The sequence below is a fragment of the Alligator mississippiensis genome, chromosome 5, assembly GCF_030867095.1.
Source record: "Alligator mississippiensis isolate rAllMis1 chromosome 5, rAllMis1, whole genome shotgun sequence".
Lineage (NCBI taxonomy): Eukaryota > Metazoa > Chordata > Crocodylia > Alligatoridae > Alligator > Alligator mississippiensis.
Window position 1 is genome coordinate 12,280,029 of NC_081828.1, and position 25,949 is coordinate 12,305,977.

At 43.1% G+C, this 25,949-nt stretch overlaps 1 protein-coding gene across 1 annotated transcript in view; it reads right to left on the bottom strand.

The window, feature by feature from the left end:
• The window catches only part of C8B (complement C8 beta chain), a 28,334-nt gene that overhangs the window by 576 nt on the left and 1,809 nt on the right, over positions 1 to 25,949 (bottom strand). Inside the window, exons 2-11 of the mRNA XM_006265427.4 lie at positions 25,792 to 25,945; positions 24,652 to 24,793; positions 23,560 to 23,701; positions 20,432 to 20,564; positions 18,194 to 18,391; positions 15,006 to 15,246; positions 8,737 to 8,865; positions 7,975 to 8,138; positions 4,221 to 4,374; positions 3,060 to 3,128 (exon numbers count right to left, since the gene is read on the bottom strand). Of these exons, the coding sequence (XP_006265489.2) occupies positions 3,060 to 3,128; positions 4,221 to 4,374; positions 7,975 to 8,138; positions 8,737 to 8,865; positions 15,006 to 15,246; positions 18,194 to 18,391; positions 20,432 to 20,564; positions 23,560 to 23,701; positions 24,652 to 24,793; positions 25,792 to 25,945 (1,526 nt within the window). The remainder of the gene's footprint in view (positions 1 to 3,059; positions 3,129 to 4,220; positions 4,375 to 7,974; positions 8,139 to 8,736; positions 8,866 to 15,005; positions 15,247 to 18,193; positions 18,392 to 20,431; positions 20,565 to 23,559; positions 23,702 to 24,651; positions 24,794 to 25,791; positions 25,946 to 25,949) is intronic.

The window sequence follows — 25,949 nt, forward strand, 5'->3', positions numbered from 1 at the left end:
AAATTTTTAAGCACATCCTAGATCAGACTCCAGCAGCCAGACTCCATTTCCCAGCATCCCTGCCCGTGTAGCTCCCAGCTGATCTCCATGGAGACCCTAGGAGTGGCGGGGCTGTGATAGTGTGGGGCTGCCCAACTGGGGCTCTGCCCAGCCCTAGCCTCATGCTCCTGGGGTCTGGAGACCGGCTGGGAGACACATGGGCAGGGCACGTGGCTGGACAGGGAGCTGCTCTGGGGGTGTGATCCCTGCGTGCCTCTGCCTGTGGAAAATGCACAGGAGCATATGGGCAACAGATCATGGCTCTGCCCCAGCCCTGCACTGTCATTGCCCCAAGATCCCAGGATCTCTCTGGCCCCACCCACCTGTCTCACTGCCAGCCGCAGCCCCATCCCAGCTGCCCACTATGGCTGTGCAAAGCTTCAGTCCCTGATTCGATTCAGCGGAGATTCAGCCCAATTCGGTGGCCAAATCTCTGAATCTGAATTGAATCAGGAGACCCTTTAATTTCTCCAAATCGAATCGGAAACCTCCAAATCAATTTGGAAAGATTCAGCTATCCAAACATAGACACAGCTTTAAGTGTTTTTTCTACATACTGCTAGGTAGTAGGTGGCTCATGAGTGCTGCGATGCTGGGGTGCATGGAGCGTCCCACAGGAGTGTTGGGGGGGGCTCCCCGGCGTGCTCAGCAGCAGACCTGGAAGCAGACCAGAAGCATTTCTGGTCCACTTCCGGGTGTCCCCCCCATGCCCACCTGGCTTGGCAACTGGTATCTCCTAGGTCTGACAGATTGGCAATCCAGGACGGCACAGGGCGGGAGGGCCAGAAATGGTCTACTTCCAGGTTTTCTGCTGAGCATGCGGGGGCCGCCCCCCCCGTGGGATGCTCCATTTGCCTCAACATTGCAGCATTCACAAGCTGTGCCTGGTACCTCAAGGTATGTCAAAAAAAAAACATTTAAAGCTGTCTCTATGTCTGAATCACTGATTCTCCGAATCAGCATCAGATCTTCAGATTCGGCCAAATCAAATCAGGGACAGTGATCCAAATAATCAATGAATTAAATCACTGTCCCTGATTCAGGCCGAATCTGAATCGAAATTGAATATGGCCTGCTTCGTAGACCCCTGCTGCACACTCTACCCATGCGGGTCCTGACCCAACATTGGGTGCAGGGAGGATGGGCTAGGGTGCCCAGGCAGCAGGGCTGGGTCCAGTGGTGCCATCGAGAAGGACTTGTCACTGCAGGGGCCTTTGGGAAATGGAGTCTGCCTTGGGCCTGATATGGCCCATGGGCCAGACTTTGCCCAACCCTGTCTTCCATCATTAAAACTTTTGAGATGGTAATTTCAGTCATTATGATGTTTGTTCAAGCTGCATGTCACTGAACCAAAGATGAAGACACACAGCACAATTATCCCAGAGCACTTTCCTTTGGAGTAGGGAGGAGACACTTGCCTGCAAGCACCCACCAGCAAAGAAAAAAAGTTAGTGCTGATGATTGTGAGACAGCTACATACCAGGTATCAATTACTTTCACTTTTGCTTACAGCCAGTTTCCCTCTCTGGTTGAGACTAAATGAATCTGTGTAATGGATGCCTTAAATAGTGTCACTTATGTCTGAGGAGCCCAAAATGAGGATAGTGCACTTATGTTTAAATATCAAGTGGCCTGCTTTAATTTCCACCTCTCTATCAATTACTTCTCCTGCTGTGTCCCCCTCTTCTGAGTGTGAGATCTATTAAACCTCCTTAGATGTAGTGAGCCAATAAGAAGTGATGCATAAGGGACTAAGGTGACATAAGTTATATTCCAATAAATAGATGCGAGTCTAAGGGAGTCTTTCTTGCTCTACCATATACAATAAACAAACCAGAACAAAGTAGAAGTGACAATTTAAGACTCCATGGACTTTCTTAGATTCAGCTATGAAGTTACACCCGTGCTCCAGGACATCTTAGCTGACAAACTGGCATGGATAGGAGCACAGTTATATCGAGTGAAAAATGGATAAAAGACCATAAACAAAGGGCTGTGATAAATGGCAACATATCAAATTATGGGGAGGCATTGTGTGCAGCTTGGCAAGGGATTTGTGTGTAAGCAACCTTATTCAACAGCTAAATTAATGATCTAGGAGAAATAAACAACAAAATAATTAAATTCACAGGTAATACTGAACTGGGAGGAGTTCAGAACACTCATCACACAAGAGAAATAATACAAAGAGTCCTAGAGACAGTAGCACCACAGGTGGAAAATAACAATATAGGATTTAACTGGAAAAAGATTAAACTGTGCTGTGCTATACCTGGGGAGGCAGTCTGTGACATATTAACTCCATCGAAGAGAGAAATTTGGAAGGCAGAGATATGAAAAGGAGATTGTGCAAATAAAGCACGAGTTTATAATAGGATGTGACTGCAAGAAAAGTCTACGCAGGTTTGAGCTGCAGCTGCAGACACAAAATCACCTTCCTATGCCACCTCAGATCATAGAAGTCATGGGCTTTGTTGTGAAATCTCTCTAACTTGCCTTCAGTTCTGGACACCGCAAGGACAGACGTATCTTGTCAAGTTGAAGGGACTTCAAAAAGATGAAAAGGGCCACAGTGATGGATTTGCACAAGGCGGTCAAAAGAGAGACTGTGTGTGGATGGTAAATAAGTGTGTAGACGTGTGTGCACATGTGTACCTATGTGTGTGTACAAGTAAGTAGAGATGATGCTGTCAGTGGAATACTAAAGCCATATCCCTTTCATAGAGAACTAAACCAAGGTGCAGAAAGGCTTGATCCAAGGCTAGATGGCACATCTGTGGCAGAACAGAAAAGGGACTGAGGATCTTGATCGGCTTCCTTTACTCAGTGGCAAAACTTCTACTGCTTTAGTGATTCAGGATCAAGCTCCAGCAATTCTGATTTCTAGTCCTGCGCTTTAACCACAAGGCACCTGTTCTTCACGCTTTGCGGAGATGACTAAATAAACTTAAACACAGGGTCCCATCACTGGTGATTTCTATGGTCCACATTTCTTTAGACACCTTTTTCATCCCTCTTACCTTTCCTTTTCGTGATTTCACAGGCAGTGCCGCGGTATCCCAGGGGACAGATACATTCACAGTGTGTTCCTGAAAGGAGAACAGTACCAGTTGGATTTCTGTACTTCACTAGCATGTGTTACTATACTGTACATTTTTCTATAGATTCCAGTTTCTTTTTATGCCTATAAAATGGGGAAGAGACTATTTCTTCATGTAATGGACAGTCTTCCTATTACCTGTATCCTCAGTGCCTAATGGAACGGGGCTCCAATCTCAGATCCAGGCCTCTAGGTACTGATTACTATGATCATTTCAAAACATCTTTCATGGAAAATGGCCCTAAATAGAATGCAAACAGGGCTTCACTCCTAATAAGTTATTTAAACAAGGGTAATCATCAGAGGAATCAGTTAAGTGCTATAATCAAGCTAGCTGGTACCTGAATCAATAGTTTCTGCATTAGATATATTTAGATGATAACTCAAGTCTCATCAGGATCTCTGCAGATGCACATTTGAATTAGGTATTTGAAAAAAAACCCAACAACATTGCTTTTATTAGAAAAACCCACGTATCACATACCGCCATTTAGGGGAGAAAAAGTGTTGGTTTTTTTTCATTCAATTTACTTATTTTCCCCTTCCTTTTTAAATCAATGTGTGCTTCAAAATGAGAGCAGCTTCAGTTAAATGGATGGGGGGAGGGCAGAAGTATACAAAACTGAGCTGTTGTAGATGATCACGATCATGATCATGATGATGAAGATAACAGTGCTTGGCACTTATATGGCGTTTCTCATCTTAGAAACACTAATTAACGTTAAGACAGCCGGTCACTTCCCTCTGATGATGGCAGTTATCTTGAAAGCAAAGGAGACTTTAAAACATCAACTTTTCTTTTAATGTATAATTGAGATGGGAACAGTTTCTTAAACATAACAGATAAAGATGATCGTTTTTGCTAAATTGGTGAAGTCCTTTATCTTTGCTGTTCCTGCTGCTACTATTAAACAATGGTGATTTATGAATGAAGCAATTCTTTTTAAATTCATTTTCTGTATAATGTGAAACAGGAATCAAATGTGAAACTAATGAACAGATTACCAGCCAGTTAATCTTCCTATATACACCTCTATTCATTTATATTAGGAAAGAGAGGTTAGATGCAAGTGTCTCCTACCTTTCAGAAAGGGGATGCCATTGCCGCGGCATGGAGCACAGCGGCAGGAACTGCTCTCCAGCAGAAAATCATCAAGAGCACGCTTCATGTTTTCCTTTAGCCTCTGTGCGTTTGCAAACTCTGTTGCAGTTACCAGTTGGTAGAGTGGCTCTGTCTAAGGGAAAAAGCAACATCTGGATATAGTTTGGAGGTCCTTTTGTTTTCAGCACCCACTGTAGGAACATAGCTTCTGAATGAAATGAGAGTTTGTGTTTGGAGAGCTATGCCATGACTAGAAAAGTTTTCCAAGAGGGGGACATTTTAGCCATTGCTAGCCACGTGCAAATGAAATGGACCCCTCAACAGCTCTACATTGTCAACGAATTTATGTATAGAGTTGGCCAAAAGAATAGGGCAGCAATTGTATTATTTTTTTTTTAGTTTCTTACCCTCCAACTTCAAAACGTCACTGAAAGTTCAAAATAAGGAAACCAGCTGGCTAGAAACTGGGGGAACCTTTCACAAAAAATTCCCATTTTTTTTACATTTTGAAGTTTAAAAAAAAGATCAACTGTACACACACACACACACACATCCTCTATCTCCCCTTGAAACATGCCTGCTACCCTCCACTTGACCACATGCATATATAATGATAATTTGATATTGTTTTTAAACTACTGCAAAACCAAACCAATTGTTCATTTAGAGGCTGACTGCACTCTTTATGAAGTCAAACATTGGTACAGACATGACACTTTTACTGATATAAATGATTGGAAATGAGTTCATACCCATACCAGAACAAAGTTTGACACACAAAACCTATCTGTACCCACAACAGAACAGAAGGGGTGGATTTTTGCCTCCTCTGATTTTTGCCAAGTGACAATTTTTCCCTGATCTGGCCACAGAAAGCAGTTTATAATTGTGACCAAACATAAATGCATGGCTGCAAACAGCTTCAAAAAAGGCCGATCGGGTGAAAATCTGACCCCTTGTTGCATAAGGTATCGGATAAAGATGTTTCAAAATGTAGCGTCTTCTGTAACTTCTGTCTGCGGACCTCCCAGCCTGTTGCTGTTTTCAGAATGGGAAGGGGGAAAGGGAGCAGAGGAAGTTCAGTCTGGGGTTTTTTCAGCTCACCCCCCGCCCTCCAGAGGGTGGGGTGGGTATACTGGAGCCCCTCCAATTCACCCATCCCACCTTTCAGCACTGGCTGAGGAGCCCCAAGAATGAGCTCCCTCTATTGCCTTTCTCCTTCCCATTCTGAAAACAGCAAGCACTGGCAGAGAGTCGTGACCATTGCTGTGGGAAACTGGCTGCAGGTTTCCAGGCAGCAGCCAGATTATCCTGCGCCCTGGAACCAACAGTGAACTTCTGTTTGGTCTGGGGTAACGCTATAACTCAGAACGCTTTGTAGCAATTGTTCTGAGTTACAGCTGGAAGCTGCACTTCTGTCTGCACCCAAGTTTGGCACACACAGACTGGTTTAAAAATGGCAGAACCCAGTCTAAGATTTGAACCCCCACCCCCCAACCAAAGGGCAAACTGTTCACTATCGATCTAAAATACGCTGCTTACAGAAAACCATATCATTCAGATTGATTCCAGCTCTGTTTTTTGAATGTCTGCAGCTAGTCAAAGTGCAGTCATTGGCATTCAAACGTAGATGGACTGCAATCCTAGCCTGTAGGTTACTAGGCTGATACTGCAGTCCTTATCCGGAACATTTGAAGACAATGAGATGCAAAGGTATAACTGAATTGAAGGCACAATCTGAACACAGTGGTTATAATTTGGTAGAGCACAGAATCAGGTGCAACTGAGAGTAGGAGTTGGTCCACAGACCCTTTGTTGCTGCTGCTGACACAGTAGCCAGTAAGAACATAGCTGGAAGGATCTCAGCCTGAGTCTGCATGGTTAGGAAAAAGGGGGGTTAAAAATAGTCCAGTACCAGGAAGGAAGTAGGAAAAGTGCAGCCCCAGGGCTGGGGCCAGTGGCTGGGTTTTCCCAGCCCTGGGCCTGTGCTGGGAACTGTATAGAAATTCAGGAAATTTTCAGGTCTAAATATGGGCACCCCAATCTAAAACGAGTGTAACTCGAAGGCAGAGTTAACTCTGATTGGGTTGGTCATTTTTAAACTGATCTAACTGCTCTGAACTTTTGTACAGTTCACACTTAGATCCACCTACCTAGTGTAAGGTCCACACCTGGGGGAACTAAGTTGATCAGGTGCCAATTTTAATGCAATCAAACCTCCCTCTAATGTCTCCAAATGTCTGTACCTAGTCAAGGAGAACCTTTCCATCGTCCTCAATGGGCTGTGCTTTAGTCCTTTAATGAATGCATTTACAGAGGAAATGTACCTCAGAATAAACATTAAGTATTAGCCCAAAACAAATAATTGGGTCTGAATACAGGTTTTGAATACCCCAATGTTCCAATGAGCTTGCATTATGGTATTTGTGTTCCTACTACAGGTATTCAGAGGTTGGGTTTCTTTTTGCCTTTCTATGACAATTTTAGTGAAAAAAATTCAAAGGTCTTGACAGAAAGGTTGACAAGGTTCTTTGGGTAAATTTGGTATCTTTTATTAGATCACTAGATCGATAGGTCACTCAGCCTGATGAAGGGTATTTGTAACCGAAAGCTTGCAAAAAACAGTTTTTCCAACCATCTGAGTTGGTCTAATAAAAGATATTTGATTTACCAAAAAAAACTTTGCCTATTTCCTTAGACCAACAGAGCTACAACCTATATCATAGAAAGGTTCAACTTTTCAGCGGAAAAAATCAGCTAAAACCTCAGGACTTTACTCTGGAAATGCCACCAGGGTACCACGTGGACTTATTGCTCAGGTGCTTCATGGTCTCATTCTTGAATCTGAGATGATTATGGGCCACACTGTCCAGGATGATGCACATGCTCTTCCCTCTTCGTCAGATACTGCAGCACATTATGTGAGTCTCTACCCACAGTGCACTTGGGAGATGCAGTCTGCCTGGGGTAATCCAGAGAATGGAGGCAGAAGGTACCTGAAATATAGCTTGCCTGAGGACCACCTCCCCGTGACATTCCAAATCCACACTTTTGCTTTTCATGAAACTTTATGGAATGGATGTACTTCGACTTTTCTTTAATTCTCTCTTTCTTTCTCTCAGCAAAATCATTTTGCCAAAATCCAAATTTTCCAGCAAAACAACACTTCACCACAAGCTTTTGATTAGTGATGGTTCAAACCCACTTTTAATAAGAGCATTCCTTTCCCTTGGTAATATTTAACCAAACTTTAAGTGAACTAAATTTGATTTTCAAACTGATGACACCCAATTATCGTATTTGTTCCCTGTTATCGTTCACTTTTGTCCTCCTTGGAATTTACAAGCCTTGACACCAGCCAATCAGAAGCTGAAAGCCCAGTACAATCTTCTCTTCCCAGATCCCAGATGTTTTTCAAATTTATGAAGTTTGAATAAATTGAACATTCATCAAGTCTGTTTGTTCTCCCAAAAATAACAGAATAGTTTCTATTAAGGACCTGGCAAATGCAGAAGGCAAGAGAGATTCAGAAGAAAAGAAGCACATTTTATTACGCTCTAATATTAGAGGCCAATAGGTGTATTTCTAATACACCACAAATTACTTTCTTCAAACTTTTATTATCCAAAATTCGAAGTTAGAGACACCAAAGATTTCCCTGATTATTCACACCCCACCTTACCTGCATCCATCCAAAGTCCCTCAGAATTGTATGGAGTATTAGTTACGGTACCTTCAGCTTTATAATTTCCGGGTTGTACTGCACTGCATCTCCCCACTCCTGCATTAGTTTAGCATTTGGTAATTCCTTGTCGGCCAAAGTTGCAATATATTCACTTCCTCCTCCACGAACAAGAGTTATGAAGTCTTGCACAAATTGCTTTTTTGCAGTATTGTCTACAAATAGCGTAAAGTGACAAGCTGTATTTTGAGATTTCTTCGTGCATCACAAATAAAATAAAATAAAAACTATAACCAACTAGACACTGCAAATGATATGTTCTCACTTACAGAGAAAGGGAAAAGTAATCTTGATCACATTATTAATAACAAAAAATGCTTCCATACCCACATAAGCGCAATACCCTCTTTCATTAAAGAGAGATTGGGGTGACTCCAGTGGGAATGGGCATTGCAAGATTTACCCCGTAGGTCTCCTTTGATAGAATTATGAATGGAAAACCAACAACATAGTCATCCATAGATTTTATTGCCAGGGGATCACTAGAATAATAAATCAGCTTCCCTCTGTGTGGGGGGCTACCTTGAAAAGCCCTGGGAAGCTTCAGCTGCTTCTCTTTGAGTAATGGGCTTTTTCCTGCTTTCATTAAAGCCAACAGTATAAGTTACATTTACCCAAATGGTGTGGAATCAAGGTCCATAAACACATAAATGTCATTTCACAAATGTAAATACAGTTTACTCCTAAAATTGAGCAAGAACTGCCTTAGCATTAAACAGGAATAACAAAAGCACAAGGCTATTTGTTGCTTACCTCCAATTTCTGTCAACGTTTCACCACAGCCACCAGATGACACACCTAAGTTCAGATAAGCTACTACGATATTAACACCAACGTTAAATCCTTTTTGTGCACAGGACCGGACATCACTTAAAGAGTAACCTTAAATGAACAAAACATCATACTTTACTAAAATAACATTCCACTTAAAGTATTTGTTAATGATTTCTTCACTCAACATGAGACATTTAGGGTTTGATGATACTCATAAGTGCCAGAGCCCTTAACTCTTGATGTTATCAATGGAGTTGACTACACTGAAGATCCTGCCCTTAGAAAGGGAAGGGGCGCTTCTCAAGTGTTAAGTCATTTTCTACCCCCTAAATCAATGGAGTAAGCAGATCATACACCATTTTGTTTTTGGGGTTATGTCAAAATGAGAAGTTATGCTTTGCTTTTCAAGGCCAGGGATACTTTTATGTTAGGTGCTCACACAATACCCAGCATGCTAAAAAAGACTTCTAGTAGCTACTAAAATAAAATACATAAAATGAGCTCTGTGGGTGCCTGCAGTTGTGCGGAGACATTGTTCCAACATGCTGGAGCAGACTCAATCATGAACGATGCATGCCCCTGGTGGCTGGGGGACTGAATACATGAGATGTTGTGGGTGCTTTAATTAGAGTGACTCTCAGAGATACTGTAATTAAAGCACCTCCCCCCCCCCCGGCCAGCAGAGCACATGTAAAGATGACCTGTGCATGTGCAGAGTAGAAGCATATTATTAAGGGAAACAAGGGGCTAGAAATGAAAAGATCTAGGTTTTCAATCCAGGTCTGACATTAATTCACTGTGCAATGTAGGAAACCCAACTCATGAAGCATTCAAATCTAGCTCACACTCTTAAAAATTTAGCCTTAGAACCTGTGTGCCTCAGTTCCTTATCTATAAAACAGAAGTAGTGATGCATTCCTATTAATATGAAGCACTTGGAGATTTGGGAAGGAAAAGGATTAAAAAAAAATCATAATCATTATAAGTACTAATTATTGTTGCATGTATTATAATTACTGTCTGACTATGGGTGAGGTCCCTCCCTGCTTCTCAGATTCCGAATCTATAAAATGGAGCTGGTAATACTTAACTATGCTAAATGCATGGAGGTGTGATGAGAAGCAATTAATTGTTTATGGAGCGTTTGGAGATTATCACACTGAAAGTTTCTATAGAAGTGTTAAGTATCGTAATAGTCATTACCCTAGCTCTAGAGGAGACTGTCACTTCACTTTCACAAAATCTGTACGTTTTAAAAACATTTTCAAAATCTGCTATGTAAACAGACACTTAATGGGCTGCAGCCGCTCCTTCTTTGGGGTGGATTATCCATGGTTTCTATTTAATTACTCCGATCATAAACAAGCAGGAAAATTCTCTACAGTTGAATTTACTAATCTTCACTAATGCTTGTAAGATCTGACACAAATTGTTGGAATTTGCACATGAGTGACTAAGCCTCAATTCTTCAAAATATTTTTATTTCAAATTAGGTGCTTCTACCCTCAAGTGGAAGGCTGAGCCAATGGGTCTTACCCTGCACTAGCTGGTGAATACAATGTTTACCATACAGAATGGCTTCAATGAGATTAATTAGGACACTACAAGCTGCGTCCCATTGAGTTTATTTGCTGAATTGGTCCTGAATGAATTAGCAGTTAAGGACCCAGTTCAGCAGCACACTTAACCATACTAGCTTTATTTTAACACATCAATAGTCTCACTGGAGTTAGATATGTGATTAGGTACTTAGCTAAACTGGCATCTTAAGAAAAAAACCCCTAAAGTAATGCACTCCCCTTCACTCCACCAGCAATGACAGCCTCTCTGTCTGCAGTTATTCAGTTCTTCCAAGAACTGCTGTATGCACTGAATACCTTCACAACATCTATTTGCAGAGCAACAACCACGATGCTCTCTCAGTTCCCTACTTGAGACCCACCCCTCTCATGACACACATGGTAAACTGTCCAATGACGGTGGGGAGGTAGATGGTCTGCGTAGGGAGGTAAATGGTCTACAAGTGACTATCTTTCCCCCAGTTGTCTCCTTCATAAATTAAAATCAACTTTTTAACTTCCAAGATCTGCATTTTACTAAGAAAAGATATACCATCTTAATGGTACTGTTAGTGCCATTTACATGTCTACCCTCCCCCACTCTCTAATATACTGTAGTCGAGGGTGTCATAGAAATGGCCCACAGGTTGCCTGTGGTTCATGGAGCCGCACAAACCAGCCCCTGGTGCCCGGGACCCATGCCACACATAGCTCCTGCTCTAGGTGGCCCAGGCCCTACACCACTCATCTAACTTCTGGAGCCAGATGATTTTGATACCATTGGGCATGTGTAGATGAAACAGGGACCCTAAATTGAAACGGTGGGTTTTAAAAAATGTCGCTTCAATTTAGGGCTGATTAAACCCCTGTGTCATGCCCACACCCTGCTGACCTATCTGCCACCCCAGCAGGGAGGAGAGGGTGAGCTGCTGGCAGGAAGAGCAGTCCCTGGGCTGCAGGGGTCGGGGGGCTGGTGCTTCCCTCCACGGCAGCTGTGGCCCCCCGCCAGGCAGCACCTGCCCACAGGCACCTGGCTTGGACGGTCCCAGGGGGCACTGCAGCCGTGGAGGGAAGCACCAGGCCCCCACGCAGTTCAGGCAGGCAGGCAGGCTCCAGGAGGGGGAAAAAGATCAGGCTTGCTGCTTTTCTTGGGTGGAGTCTGCCTTCCCGGGCTGCTGCCAGGCTGCCTGCAGGGCTTCCTGCAGAGCCATGGAGCTGCACAGAGCCTGCTGCTTTGCTCTGCAGCTGTATGCAGCTCCTCAAAGGAATTTTAGTTTGCTGTATCCCAAGTCATGTAAGGCACATTATGCCGCTGAAGTTCCTACAGTGGCTGGAATTAATGTGCAACGCACCACCGTGGCATGCAAACTCCGATACCATTAAAGCGGTGCAAAAGCATTTAGCCTCCTTTAAAGTGTCATGCACACACGCTTCTCATTTCATGTACACATGGCCTCTGTTGTCCAAAATCTGAATCACAGAATCCTAACATTAGAAGACATCTGGTCCAAGTCCCTGCTCAAGAACAGGAACACTACATCTAAGCAATCCCTGTCCAATTTTTATCCAACCTTCTTTTGAAAACCTCCAGTGAAGGAGGTTCTACAACTCACCAGGGGAAATTTGATTGTAAGGTCCTTTTGATAGGGACTTACTATAAATTTGTAAAGACTCTATTTATTTTGGCAAGTGAAGTTTAGTTTTCATTTCTCCATAAGGCACAAGCAAATACCATGTAGTTTGAAGGACATTTTGTGAAAATAAGGCCTTTTCAGAAACCATAACAACCTCACCACATACAGTCTTTCACATCAAATCAGTGCAGAGGTGGCTGGGAAGGTTATCATGCTATCACCAAAGCTTGGTTAACAAGTGTCTACTGCAAATACATCCATTATAGTGGAATGGCTAAGAAGTAAGTTTCTTAGATTATAAGCTCTTTGAGGCGAGGCCTTCTTTTTGTAGGGTTGTAGTCCATGATCAGAGCTCTAGACACTAACAAATTAATAATAATAATCGGATATTTAAAATTAAGCTTCATGCTTACCTTTGTTCATGTCTATGTGCCTTTTTAAACAGGCACAGTCATGAATGATATGTTACCTCTCATTTTAAATGTCCTAAACTGGCAAGGTTTATATCACTACTATATTATTTCATCGTGCAAGCACTTTTATGGAGAAAAGCAGCATGATCTAATGGTAGTCTGACTGTCTGGAGACCTATTTACTGCACGGTCTATTCCTGGCCATGCCACTGTCTTATCTTTTGATCTCAAGCAAGTCATTGCATTCTGGGCTGCTGTTGCCGCTTCTTTCTCTTGATAGGCCTTGTTTATTTAGATTCAAATAGCATCTCATGATGTATATGTACAGATCCTAATGCTGCCAAGTCCAGATTTAGGTTTGATCAGATATGTGCGTCTATAGAGAAATATAACTAACACTGGGTCCAAACCAACACCTCAGCTCTTGGACCTCCCTACAATTCTGAACAACTGAAATCCAGATCGAAATTCTGTCCCTTTGGGGTATGATACCATATAGCAGAATATACCGAGTTACTAAGCAGATGAGTAAACAGACTGAACATCTCGCAGAACAGTCCACTGAATACTTTTGCAAATAGGCAGTTCCTCCTCCTCCCCTGCCAGGGAAAACATAAGCGAGTGCAGCTATTGATTGCTGTCACACAGCTCTCTTTGTCCTACACGACAAACATCAGTCCTTGTAAAAGAAGTCCAAGTCAAACAGCGAGAGCGGTGTCAGACAAAAGAGTCATCCAGTAAATTATTGACTGTTTTCTTTACTCCTGCACTCTGGAAAAGCTTTGGAAGCTAAAAGAGTTTCAAAACTGTCATTTGAAAGCACCAGGAAAAGAACGGAGACTGGGATTTTCAAGGCTTGCTCAAGATGTGCCTGCACAGTTCTCATTCATTTTAGTGTCTAGTCAGCTTTGAAAATGTATATGTGAAAATATTAACTACAGAGCCTGTTTCCTGCCCCCCCACTCTTAAGTCAGTGGTTCCCAACCTTGGGGTTGCAATGGTAAAAAATGGGCTTGCAAAGACAACCACAGATTTTCTCCTTTAAAAGAGAGAAAAGGCAGGAAGTGGTGGGTTCCTTTTGCAGGCTGGCAGAGTTCCAGCCTGCCAGAGTTTCCTTGGTGCTGGGGGAGCAACAGGAAGGGGATTAGGCATGGGGCAGTATGGAGAGAAGCTCCCTCCAGGTAAGTCTATGGGGGCAGGAAGGGCAGATTGAGGCCCCCATGGTGAGGGGGAGAAGAAGGGAGTGGGGCAGGGCTGGGAACTCTGCCCAGCTGGGCACCATAGTGCATGGGGCCAGAATGTGGGGCTTGGCTGGGGAAACAGGATGGAGTCATGGGTGGTGTGTCTGGGGGCCAGTGTGGGGTGGGGGGATGACCGGCTCCCCACTGCTGTGTGCATTCCCAGGGAGGAAGGCATGGGGGGGCATGTGCCCCCCAGATCTGTGTGTGAGGTGGGGGTAGATGTGGGCTGCCTGTTGTGGGGTCAGGACTCTCTACCCTGCAGCCCTCCCACAGGGGCTCCTGCAGCAGAGCAGAGTGGGGAAGCTCAGTGCTGCTGCTCGGAACCCAATGCTGGCAGGGCCACCATGGTGAGGCACTCCCTGCCTGCCTGGCAGCAGCGGGAGATACAACTCCATGTCATCACCACTGCTCCTGCCAGGTAGGCAGGGGGTGCCTCACCATGGCAGCTCGGCCATTGTGGGGATCCTGCCAGTGGCACTCAGCCTCCCTGCCCTCCTGTGCTGGGTCCCACCTGCTAGGCCGTGGACCCTCCAGAGGAAGAGAAGCAGGGCAGGGAGCTCTGAGCCCACAGCGGGCAGCCTGCATCCTCTTCTGCCCATGGGCTCCACTCTGGCTGTGCCACCCACAGGCAGAGGGGGCAGCGGGGGAGCTGGGCTTTGCACTCTGCTCTGGCTGCAGCAGCTGCTACCACTCATGGGAAGTGGCTGGGGCTCAGGTACTGCTGGGGGGCAGGGGGCTGCAGGCCCTGGTCCCATAGCCCTGGTAGCTGGGGGCAAGTCTGGGGGTGGAAGTGGGCTGTGGGTCACAAGTGAGGGGTATGAGTAGGGCTGGGGGTGTGGGAGGGCTGAGGGTGGGGAGCTATGGGTCAGGAGTGAGGATATGGAGTCATAAACAGGATCATGCTGAAGAAAAGGCTGGGAAACAGTGCCCGAAATGATGCCAACATTTTGACGCTCCCGGATGTTGATACACAAAATGCAGAAGACTGCTGGAGCATAGTGATTACCGCACTCAGCAGACTCCACTAATTGTAATTGCAGCATGGCGGAGCAGGCTCTGCACTCACGTACAGGTTTTTGATTGACCACAGAAGGGAGAAGCATTTCCTTACACGCCTATTTCCTGTAGGTTTTCATGGAGACAATCCTATAGGCATCAACAGTTTTCCCCCGTCTCACTTCCTCTCATTCTTAGGTTTACCGCGTCTCTACCAATACATCTGAATCTCCATTGACTTCTCATTTGGAAGCTTCTGTGGGTTCGTATGGTAGGGAGGCAGCGATTGGTGTTCCCCCTCAATTTTTGAGTCCCTAATGTTTGTTGAAGCAGAAGAAGCAAATCCAACCCCACAGCTTGAATAGCCCGTTCCCAAAATGCCATGTAAACAGTGGCTATACATACCTGCCTTTTGGAGCTCATCGCTATTTATAACTAAAGTATATTCATAGATGCCTCCAAGAGTAGCTTCCGTGATGTAATGTGTCCCGTAGTCCCTGTAGAGTTCTCTGTATTCCCCGTAGCTGTACTCTAAAGGTAACTGGTGGAGTCTCTGCATGAACTCATAATGCAGCATCAAACTCTGAGGCTTCAGCTTGTATTGAGCTACATCCAGCTCAGATCGGGCATGAACAAATTTGCTGGACTATATGAAATGCAGAGACACAAGAGCATCCAAATGAAATGAGGCCTCCAACCTACAACACGCTGTCGTTGTTTGGCAACAAAGAGTAAATGGGTTAGGACTTCTCAATGAAACTGTTTTTTGTTGGAAAATAAGAATTTAACAAAACTAAAAATTATTTCGGGAAGGTTTATCAGGTGTGCTCCTGAGAAGAGGAACATTTATCAGCCGTGCAGTTAAACAGCTGACAAGAACTAGGCTGGTTTACAACAGGGAAGGATGAAAAGTGGAAATTAAATGATGTTGTGTGCTCCCCCAAAATGAATGCCATATAATCGGCCTAAAAGCTATAAATTAAAGCACCTCCTGCCAGCTTGAAGTGTACACCAGGCCACAGCAGTGGCTCAATCTCTAAAGAAAAAGAATACAAGAGTATTGTGCTGCCTGCCTTGTTCTCTTGAATGATGAGTTCAGTAGACATATCACATCTATCAAAATGAAATGGCTTGTGCAATTCTATAATTAAACCACTGAAGGCTGGCTAGCAGTTTTCATTTTGTATTACTGTCATCACAGCCCTACAGTAGAATAGCTTGGTTTCTTTGTTTGCATGATCATTTTCTGAAGTGACAGCTCCTGTCTTGCTTAACCCACCTAACAATGGCATGGCTTTTAATGTGCATGATGACATCCTGTTGTGATTTCAAGGACAGTAGTCCTTCACTGCACAGACTGTTCTCCAGACAGTGTATTCATAAGTACCAGCATCCTGAAGCCTTAACAATCTTATGTAGTTGATTCAACAAAAGATATCACAAAACAAGCCTTGCTCTAATCATAGGCAGCAATGTTTATTTTTGCTGGGGCAGGGGCCTAAGATCATGTCCCCCCTAGCAGCATGGCCAAGCTGAGCCCATGGTGGGGGCAAAGGCCTCCCACCCTGCTGCATCTGCGCCTAACCCATGCATAAATCTGGGGGGCACATGGTTCCCGAAACCCAGTCCTTGGGAGTGCAGGCAGTAGCAGGGAGTTGCCCCCCACTCCACTCCAGACAAGCTGCCCACGGCTCTGTCCCACTCCCTGCCCTGGTCCCAGGACCCGTGCACCACCCTGGCTGGGAAGTGCCCCCTGGCCTATCCCTTGCCACACGCCTCCCTCACCATGGGAGCCTTCATCTGCCCTACCCCCCCAGACTTACCTGCAATCACCTGGGGGAGCTGCTCTCCCCTGCTGCCTGGGGCTGTATTCCTGGCCACATGCATGTGTGTGTCCACACACACATGCAGGTGGCACCCCCTGCATCCCACTCCCCGCGGCCCCTTGCAGAGGTCCACAGCAACTTGGGTTTACCAGTCTTCAATTAGGGATGGGTGGTCATCCTGGCCTTTTCCCGAGGGGGGCCAGGGCCCTTGGGCCCCACATACTCAGCACCTATGCTTCTCATACTTTCCCTGGACCATCATGCTGACAAACACTACAACCCTGCTGAAGGAAGGGAACAACTTTTTTTTGTGGGAACTCAGAGCTATTCCTTGGACTTCAGCTGGTAAGATGCATGACATTTCAAAGTTTCAGGGTTCAGTGTCTAAATGACATTCTCTCCTGAGCGCTTTCCTTTGAGGTGTTCAAATTTGCAGGTTAGAGCTACTTGCACCCCTGAAAGATTCCCATCTGTGATTACATTTACACTGCTGTTCACTGTTGTGCTCGGCATGTTGGGGTGAGTACCACGATGCATAAATTGCTTGGCTAGGCTACCTGCTAACTTACGGTTACTAAAGCCACCTTAGCAAAATGCTTAGCATAAGCAACATCATTTTGTGCCTTGACATAACTAATGCCACTAATAAAAGCAAAGTAAGTGAGTCACAGTTTAAGATGACCTTTTATAACTCATGCCAGCAAAAAGTTAAAAGAGGATGTGGTTTAACAGTCCAAGACAGCAGCCTAACAGGAAGATGACCGCTATGCAAGAGGATTGGTGAATATGTATGGCATGCATACAGAAGAGAACTATAAAACAAAAGTATATAAAAACCTAGGGGAAAAAAAACCCTTAAAGTTGGGGAGAGTGATATACAGGAAAAGAAACAACCGCTATTCAAACCTCAGTGCAGTGATGGATGCCTGGCCAGATGGTTTCACTGTATGCATTGGAAGACTCAAGTAAGAATAGCTATGTTGCCTGTTAGGGCTTGCTTTAGTGTTGCTTTCAAAGCCTTGCTTAAATACTGGTATTGCGCATGTGCCCAATAAGTTAGGATTTGAGACTGGAATAGCCTCACTGATCATTTAATTCCCATTCACACGATGCCTTAACTAAATTTAGTACAGCAGCACAAGCCACACGAGTAATCATTTTAATGTTTGGGATACCAATGTCACTGGGTACAACATCTGGTAGTTCATGTATGGGACTGTTGTGCATTTTTGGTTCTTAGCCTACTTTGATACATGATTGCTCTTTGAAACCAAAAATATAATTTGAGCATCCTCCCCTCTGCAACATTTCTGCTGCCACTTTCATTTTTTATTTACAAGGATCTGTTTTACCAATCCTTAGCTTTAAAAACTAGTGTAGTTCTACAGATTTCCATAGACCTACACCATTTTCTGATACCTGAGGATCTGTTCCTGTACCTACATTTTTATTTGCATTGGTTTACAGTTATGTTAGATTCAGTGCACCTGTTCTTGTCTAATCTTAGAAGCTAAGCAGTTGTGGGCCTGACTTGCATTTTGATGGGAGACGACCCAGTAATCCCAGGTGTCATAGGGATAAACCAAAGAATTGTGGTTGAACACTTGGCAAACAGACCATAGGAAATGCATAATTGGAAAGACTTCATCATAATTGCTGAGCTGACAGACAGGAACACATACACTCACAGACACACATACGATTAAACTACATATATTCGATGTTAACTATTAATCTGAACAGAAAATTAAGTAGAACATTGCTTACTGTGCTAGAAAATCTTTTCACTCTCCGAAAAAACTTCTTGAACCTGTTGTCATTGGAATTGTATCCAAATTCAAACAAACTTGGTATTTTTATACCAAAGCTAAAGCTACTCTGTGAAGCTTTTGCCTGCAGGATATTGTGTTCAAAACTCGAGTAGGATTCATATTCAGTCATTGTAAATTCATATTTTCCTTTGGTCTAAACAGAAAACAAAGCAAGAAAAAGCATATTTTATTTTCCACATGGTGACTGCACAGCTGAAATAGAAACAGGGAGTACTGTTAAATTTGCAACAAATATACTTGTGAATTAATGATTGCACCTTGAAGATGAAAAGCCTTATATAATTGCTAAACATTATTATTACTACTATTGCTATTACTTCAATAGCGCTTGATTCACAGTAGAGGTTAACAGAACACAGAACCAAGCTACCATCTCCTCTGTATTGCAATTACTCATGTATGCCAATCATATGCAAACTGTATGAAACCTTAGACATCGGTGAAGTCTAAACAAGTTTAAAATTGCAAAAGGAAAAAGCTTTCTTAATGAACAACACGTATCAAATCACACTAGCCTGTGCACATCATTAAAGTCAATGGATGATGAGATACAGCTTTGATGCCCATTAAAGGTGAGGTAACAAGTGTGGAGATGAGTTGGGTGCAAGTGCCTGGTGTTATTAAACAATAATTTGCACATTGGCAGCCTCCTTTCCCTAGATAGATCTCAAGGCACTATACAAATATATATTTTTTAATTAGCTTCATAATATCCAGTGGAGGTAGTCACTATTGTTCTTTCTTTTCCAAGGGGTTCATTAGGACAAGGGGTGCATCATTAAAATCAGCTTGAGTTTTGCCTCTGATTTCAAGGCAAAAAAAGATCAAGCTTATAGCAAACCTGCCCAAGCTCATTTTGGAAGTCTGGGGCAAAACCAGAGGTTGATCCCAGATTTTGCCCTTTCCAGTCATATGCCTTAACCCAAAAGACGCATCCTTCCCATCAACAAGGAAGCGTCTCCTTTCTCTTACAGTTTTCTCTCTAATAATCATGTTCTTTATATTATGAACAATACTATTACTATTACTCCTTTATTACAGAAGAATGGTACAAGGCTGGTTCATGGACTGCATCGAGCTCTGAATGCTAGGATCAGGACCTGGGGCCTGGCACTGCCCCCTCCCACCCCTGCATACTGGGATTGGGCTCTGGGGCCAGCCCCACCCCTACTCGGCCCCATGTGCTGGGATTGGGCACCCAGTCCAGTGTGCAGGGCCTGGGGCTTTCCATGGGCCTGAAAAATTGGTAGCAGGGAAGCAATGCCACCACTTCCCCACCACCATATTTCTGGACCCATGGGCTGGATGACCGCAGGGGGTTGCATGTTCCTGTTTAGTGCATCGTTGTACAGTCTCTACAAAATAAAGTTCACTCCCTTTTAGCTAATCAAGGAAACTACTTAATCTAGCAGGGGAGAAGTGCATTTACAGAAACGTACTTTTTCATTTTTACCCATTATTTAGACCATAATAAGACAATACATACTTGTGAGTATTAGAGAACAATAAACACTTATGTTCCCTGCTTTAATGACAGCCCTTTGCACTCCATAAAAACCTTATATCTGAAGACTATGTTGGATTTTTCCAGAGTTTTCTAATTATAAGATACTGTAATGATAAAAGATTGTAATTATAAAAGGTAATCTCCAGCATTTTTTAAATTCTGTTTTATGTACCACACTGTTTATAGAAGCTGCAATATATGTCCTTTGGTACTGTTTTTGGCTATTCTTTTCTTATTTGCTTTTGTTATAGAGTGCCAGGCAATATAGTTTTGCCCCCCGCCCTCCCTCCCCTTTTTCTAGCAACATCATCAATTATATCAACACTCCTCTAGGGATGGGGAGGAGATTTTCAAAGGCATAAAAGAGAGTTAGGCATTTTCACTAAAGTCACTGAGAGCAGGATAGCCCTTTGTGCCTTTGAAAATGTCCCCTAGGATTTAATAATTAACATATGTTCTCTCTGCTGACTGCAGCAGAACAGAAATATAGAAAGATTTCTCATAGGTAATACCAGTTATTTGGAAACTGGAAAATATACTCTATAAAATGAAAACTTTTTAAAAGTAGGTCAAAATGTAGTCTTAAACTAGGGAGGCTGTGTTTATACTATGCACTGAAAATTAGTGAAAATCTCATTTGTTTGCATTAATTAACCTGAGACTTACCTCTGGGGTGTAGCTTTCTACATTGTATGGTTTTCTAAACCTGGTGTCCATAATGTAATGGGGAGAACACGCACCAGCATAATATCGATGATCAAGAACCAATCCTTCCAGGTTGTTTGTAATACCGTTTACCCTGTATTGGATGCACACAAGTGAAACACATAAGGTTTCTAATTTAGTTAGCCATGCAATACAGGGTGTGACCAAGAAAGGCAATGTCATTTTCTTTATCTTTCTTTTGTCCTAGTTTATTTGGGGATTCTACCATCAAAACCTTCCTTTCTTCAACCGTTCACTCATGTAGTGTTGCAATTCTGTAGATAATATTAACTACAGAAAAAGAAGTGCATCTAATCAGCTGGGTTGGTATTGTCCCACCAGTGCTGGCAAAATCTGTAACTCACTATGCCAATAAAGTTAGTAAAATTAAAACTGCGATGAAAAGTCAGGGTTTGGAATAGCTCTCTGACAAATGACAGTAGAGACAAGGGTCAACAAAGTATGCACCCAGGCAAAACACTTCACAATCACTCCATACTTTCCTAGATGGCAGTGGGAATCATAGTGTATTCAGATTATTCATTCTTTTCTTGAATAACCAGATTCAGTTTTAACCCAGTTTTCTTTTTTCTCTCTTTTATTAATCGCATTTCCCCCTTGTTTTAAATTATAAACCCTGAGCAAGGTTTAACCTTTCAGGGTACTGGGACCTATTGAGACGTGAATCAAAAGTTCATTGAAGCCAATGGAAAACTTTCTATTGACTTCACAGTAAGTCATGGATTAGACACTAAGCCTTTCTGTATACAGTGAATGTTTAGTAGGGCAACTTTGTTTTGTTTTTTTTAATCGAAGCAATTTTTTTTTTTGTGGTATGTGGTAACCTGAGATCAGAAAGAATAATTATCCATTACTATCACCTAAGGGTGAATGCCCCGTGTAGCATAGTTACAGGACAATGCTCTAATTTGAATGCACTCACAATCAAATGGCAGTGCGAGTCACTGATGGAACGTGCCCCCCCCCCAAAATACTATTAGTATCTACTTTCTGAGGATGCATACCTGTCACACAGTGCTCCAGGTCTGTGTCATACTTGCTTCTCATAAAAAAAACCCACCTCCCATAATAATGTTTCTTAAAGCTGTTAAATTAGCTGCAATTTTAGAACAGTGAAAAGCATAGAGCGCCCTTTAATTCACATTATTGAGCAATTGAGATTTTATAGAGATGAGAAGCATATTCTATAATTGTTTGACATAATTTTTAAAATGTTGATGAAAGTTTAAAAGAATGGTTTTTGATGAAAATTTAAATGTAATGTTGTTCTCAGCAGTTCTGTCTTCAGACAGCCAGAAATGATCATTTTCCCTTGAATGCGATTTTCGCAGTAAAAAGCAAGCAGACTTTTGGTATGCAATGAGATTAGGTGACTATTTTTCCGTGGTAGAATGTGCCAGGCAGTTACCGTGCCCTGGTCCAATGGGAGCGAAATCACCCATTCAGATAAGGATCTGGATGTCAAATACCCCAAAGGTCAGGGTTGCTTAGATGTGGGATGAAATCTTGCCCCACTGATGTTAATGGCAGATGTTGCATGGTCATCAAAAGGGACAAAATTTCATCCTAGGAGTTTTGGTGCAGCCCATTACAAGTACAAGCCACCTGAAACAAATACAAGCCACCTGCAAAACAAATGGATCTTCCCCCTGGTTCAGAGTTCAAGCAAGCCAACGTTTCAGGACGTCTGGACACAGGGTTTTCATTTGGAACATTCTCTTCGGCAACTGTGATGCTCTCTGTTCAAACAGCAACTTCCTCACCGGCGTGGTTTTAGAGTCATGGTTTTAAACAGAACTCTTCCCCATCTCAGAAAGGCCATGCAAACTGTTTCATACAAACTGAATAGTTATCTGGCCAGGGTCTACTCTCTATTACACACAGGTAAAACTGAGGGAGGAGATCAAACTATAAACCTTCCCCACCCTCATGCTATCTCAGGTGTCACATGGTTCAAATAACAATCACCTGGAGCTTGGTGAGGTTTTGTTCTTCGATACCTCCCAATGCAATTTGGGAAAAATTGTCCCATTTCAGTAGAGAATAAATAAACATGGCGGCCCATGAACCAGTACCCTTGCTACGCCTACTAGCAGGCTGACTCTTTATGAAGTACAAATGTGTCATTCATTCAGTGCATATGTTGCACACTCTCTAACACCTTGTTGACTGTTATTCATTACTAGGGGTGTGCAAAGCAGGCCATTGTCGATTTGGATTCAGTCCGATTCAGGGGACAGTGAATCTACTAGTTGATTTGGATCACTGTCTTGATTCGATTCGGCCGAATCCGAATCTGAAGATTTGGCCATAGACACAGCTTTAAATGTTTTTTCTACATACCTCAAGCTATTAAGTGCAGCTTATGAATGCTGCGATGCTGGGGCAGATAGAGTGTCCCACAGGAGTGCGGGGGGTGGGAGGGCCCACATGCTTGGCGGCAGACCCAGAAGTGGACTGGAAATACTGACAGTGGACCTGGAAGTGGACCAGAAGTACTTCCAGTCCATTTCTGGATCCGCTGTCAAGCACTTGCCCCCCCCCCCCCCACACACTCCCCCTGGGTCGGTGATCAGCCATGGGGGGACCCTGGGTGCCCCACAGACCCAGGAGGCACCAGTTGCCAAGCCAAGTAGTGGGGGGGGGCCTTGTGTGCTCTCCATCAAGGGTGCTGGGGACCGCCCCGTGCTCCTGTGGGATGCTCCATCCACCCCAGCATCACAGTATTCACAAGCCAGCTGGTACCTTGAGGTATGTAGAAAAAACATTTAAAGTCACGTCTACGTCCGAATCATTGCATCTCTCCGAATCTCTCCAAATTGATTCAGAGGGTTTCGATTCGATTTGGAGAGATAAAAGGGTCTTCTGATTTGATTCGGATTCAGAGATTTGGCTGTCAAATCAGGCTGCATCTCCACTGAATCAAATCAGCGACTGAAGCTTCGCATAGCCCTACTCATTACATTCTGATTAAAAGCCACTTTGGTCTCTATAATATTTGGGTCATCCTCAAAAGGCATTTTAATTAAGCCTCCTTTGTTTGCTTTATGCAAAGAATACAGACTTACCCTTTTGCCAGGTTCTCTATTGCCCAATATTCCTCCATCTTCTGGTTGCATTTTCTATACACTTTTCTACAGTTTTTTTCATCTGACTGATCCCCACAATCATCATCCCCATTGCAAAGCAGCCTCCGTGTAATGCATCTTCCTAGGAAGCCAGTGAATACGACTTATTTAAAAAATCCATTATTGTTTTATTAATCACTATGCATTTACAGTTCCCAGAAAGCTTACAATCTCAACAGAAGATTAAAATGTATTGAATAAAGCTGGTTAGAGAATACTCTTCCCACTGGAAAACTTTTACCCTTTAGCTATATAAAAAATAAAAAATGCTGGAAAACTACTACAGTTGTGAATTGTTTAGCCAAACAAGGAAAAAATCCAATAGAAAATCAGAACTTGAACTAAAGGCAAAAACGATCTGGAAATAGTTTTGATTAAACAATAACCTAATTTACTTTTGAGAAAACCTTTGCTGAAAGAATGTTGTCTGGTCCTAATACATATGCGTAAGAAAAGAGGGTTATTATTTGTGATCAAACACAGGAACAAATCACTTGAGATTCTTTTAAAACAAGTTTAGGACATTTTCATTGGAGCGAATTAATTCTGGTGAGGGAGAAATATGCCAATAGAAACCTTTAAAACAAGTTTTTAATGAGCTGAATAATAGAAATAAAGACTATTTATATCTATCTGGCCAGTGATCTTTCATTAAAATTGCTCTACAGGGATCTCTAAAAAAGTCAAGGCAGAGAGAGAACAACATTGTGATCTCAGGAATGTGCCAGCATCATAGATGCATGTTTTGCTGCTGCTGTTCTGGTTGCTGTATTTTTTATTTTTAGCTCCCTGCTTGAAAAAAAACCTTCCAAAATGTAAAGCACGCTCAAGACTGGCAGGCTGAAAACTCAGCTCCAGCACTAGAATTAAAATCAGTCATTTGCAGACATAATGTGAGTGCTGATAGACCTGGGGCTAAATTTTGACATATGGTATTTTTACTTAGTCCAGGTCCTATGGAAGCAACAAGCTCTTGCAACACTGTTGACTGCAGTGGGAGCAGGGCTGTCCCCAAATTCAGTACGTACTTACCTGTAACTGTGCAAACAAAGCCTTCACACCTAACTCGATTTCTGCAAGGACTGTTTGTCAGACAGTCTTCTGTTTCTTTGTCAGAGTAATCACAGGCATCTCCACTGAACTGAGAAGGCTGTTCCATGCGGGCAAATCTGTACTGTAATGAAATAAAGACTATTTACTCGAGTGTGTAAAAATCATGAATTGTTATGGTTCCTATGTAACAACACACAGTTCTTATACTGGGGCAGATTTGTTCTAGGAATCATGCCAATAAGATAATGAATGTGCAGAGATTCAATTTGCTTATAGCGTAGCTCACTTAAAAATATCATTTGAGATAGTTTTGATGGGGATAAACAAGGCTCACTGGGCACGATGATGACCGTGTTGTTAAGATTGTAATTGGGACAGATTGTATTAAAATAGGACTAACTTCACAATATGTAGGTGAAAAATAAGAAAGGCTTTGATTAATGAGCCTCCTTTTGGTAGGGCAGCATATAAATCTAATAAATAAATACATTACTTTTCCGCTCTTTCAATTAACAGCTCCCCAGTGGCCTCAGTTGTTATTTTCTATCTATGTATTTATGTGGCCCTTAGCATCCCTGTGAATTCTTTTCTCCACAACAGCTCTGTTTGTCACTGGATTCATAAGGTCATTTCCCCAGCTTGAAGATACTCCCTAAGTATAATATAGATAGGACCAAGCAATGAAAAAGAGTCTTGGGGCCTGTGTGGTGTTGCAAGCCACTGAAATGCATTGTTGAGACTACTTACAGCCTTGCAGGAGATCTGCAGAAACTCACCTGCTCTCCAAAGGCCTGTGACCACTAACTACACATCCTATAAAGCAAGTAGGGGATTCAGGATCTGATCCTATGCTCCCCAAGTGAAACAACCTTACGTGGAAGTCTTCTGCACTCCTGAGTCTCTCATGATGACATTTCCATGGCAACTTGGCCTTGGACTCCAAGCAATTTCACACCACCTTTTATTCCTCTGCAGATTTGCCCTGCAGAAGTTGGGCATGACCATGGACAATGGGGAGGACTCTAGCAGTATGAATTTGCACAGACAATGCCATTGAAGGAAATATCACCTTCTAATTTTTTGCATTTCATGTTTAATACCTGGGCTGCAGATACTCACCCTTTTCTTTTGACAGGGGTCACAGGTGCTCCATGATGACCAGCTGGAGAGTACACAGTCAATGGGCTGCGGAGGGCTGCTCACTGATCGAGCCCATCTGCCTTTGGCTAGGCTCATGTTGACATTATTTGGCCGAAGGGATTCCCTTTCATTGCTGT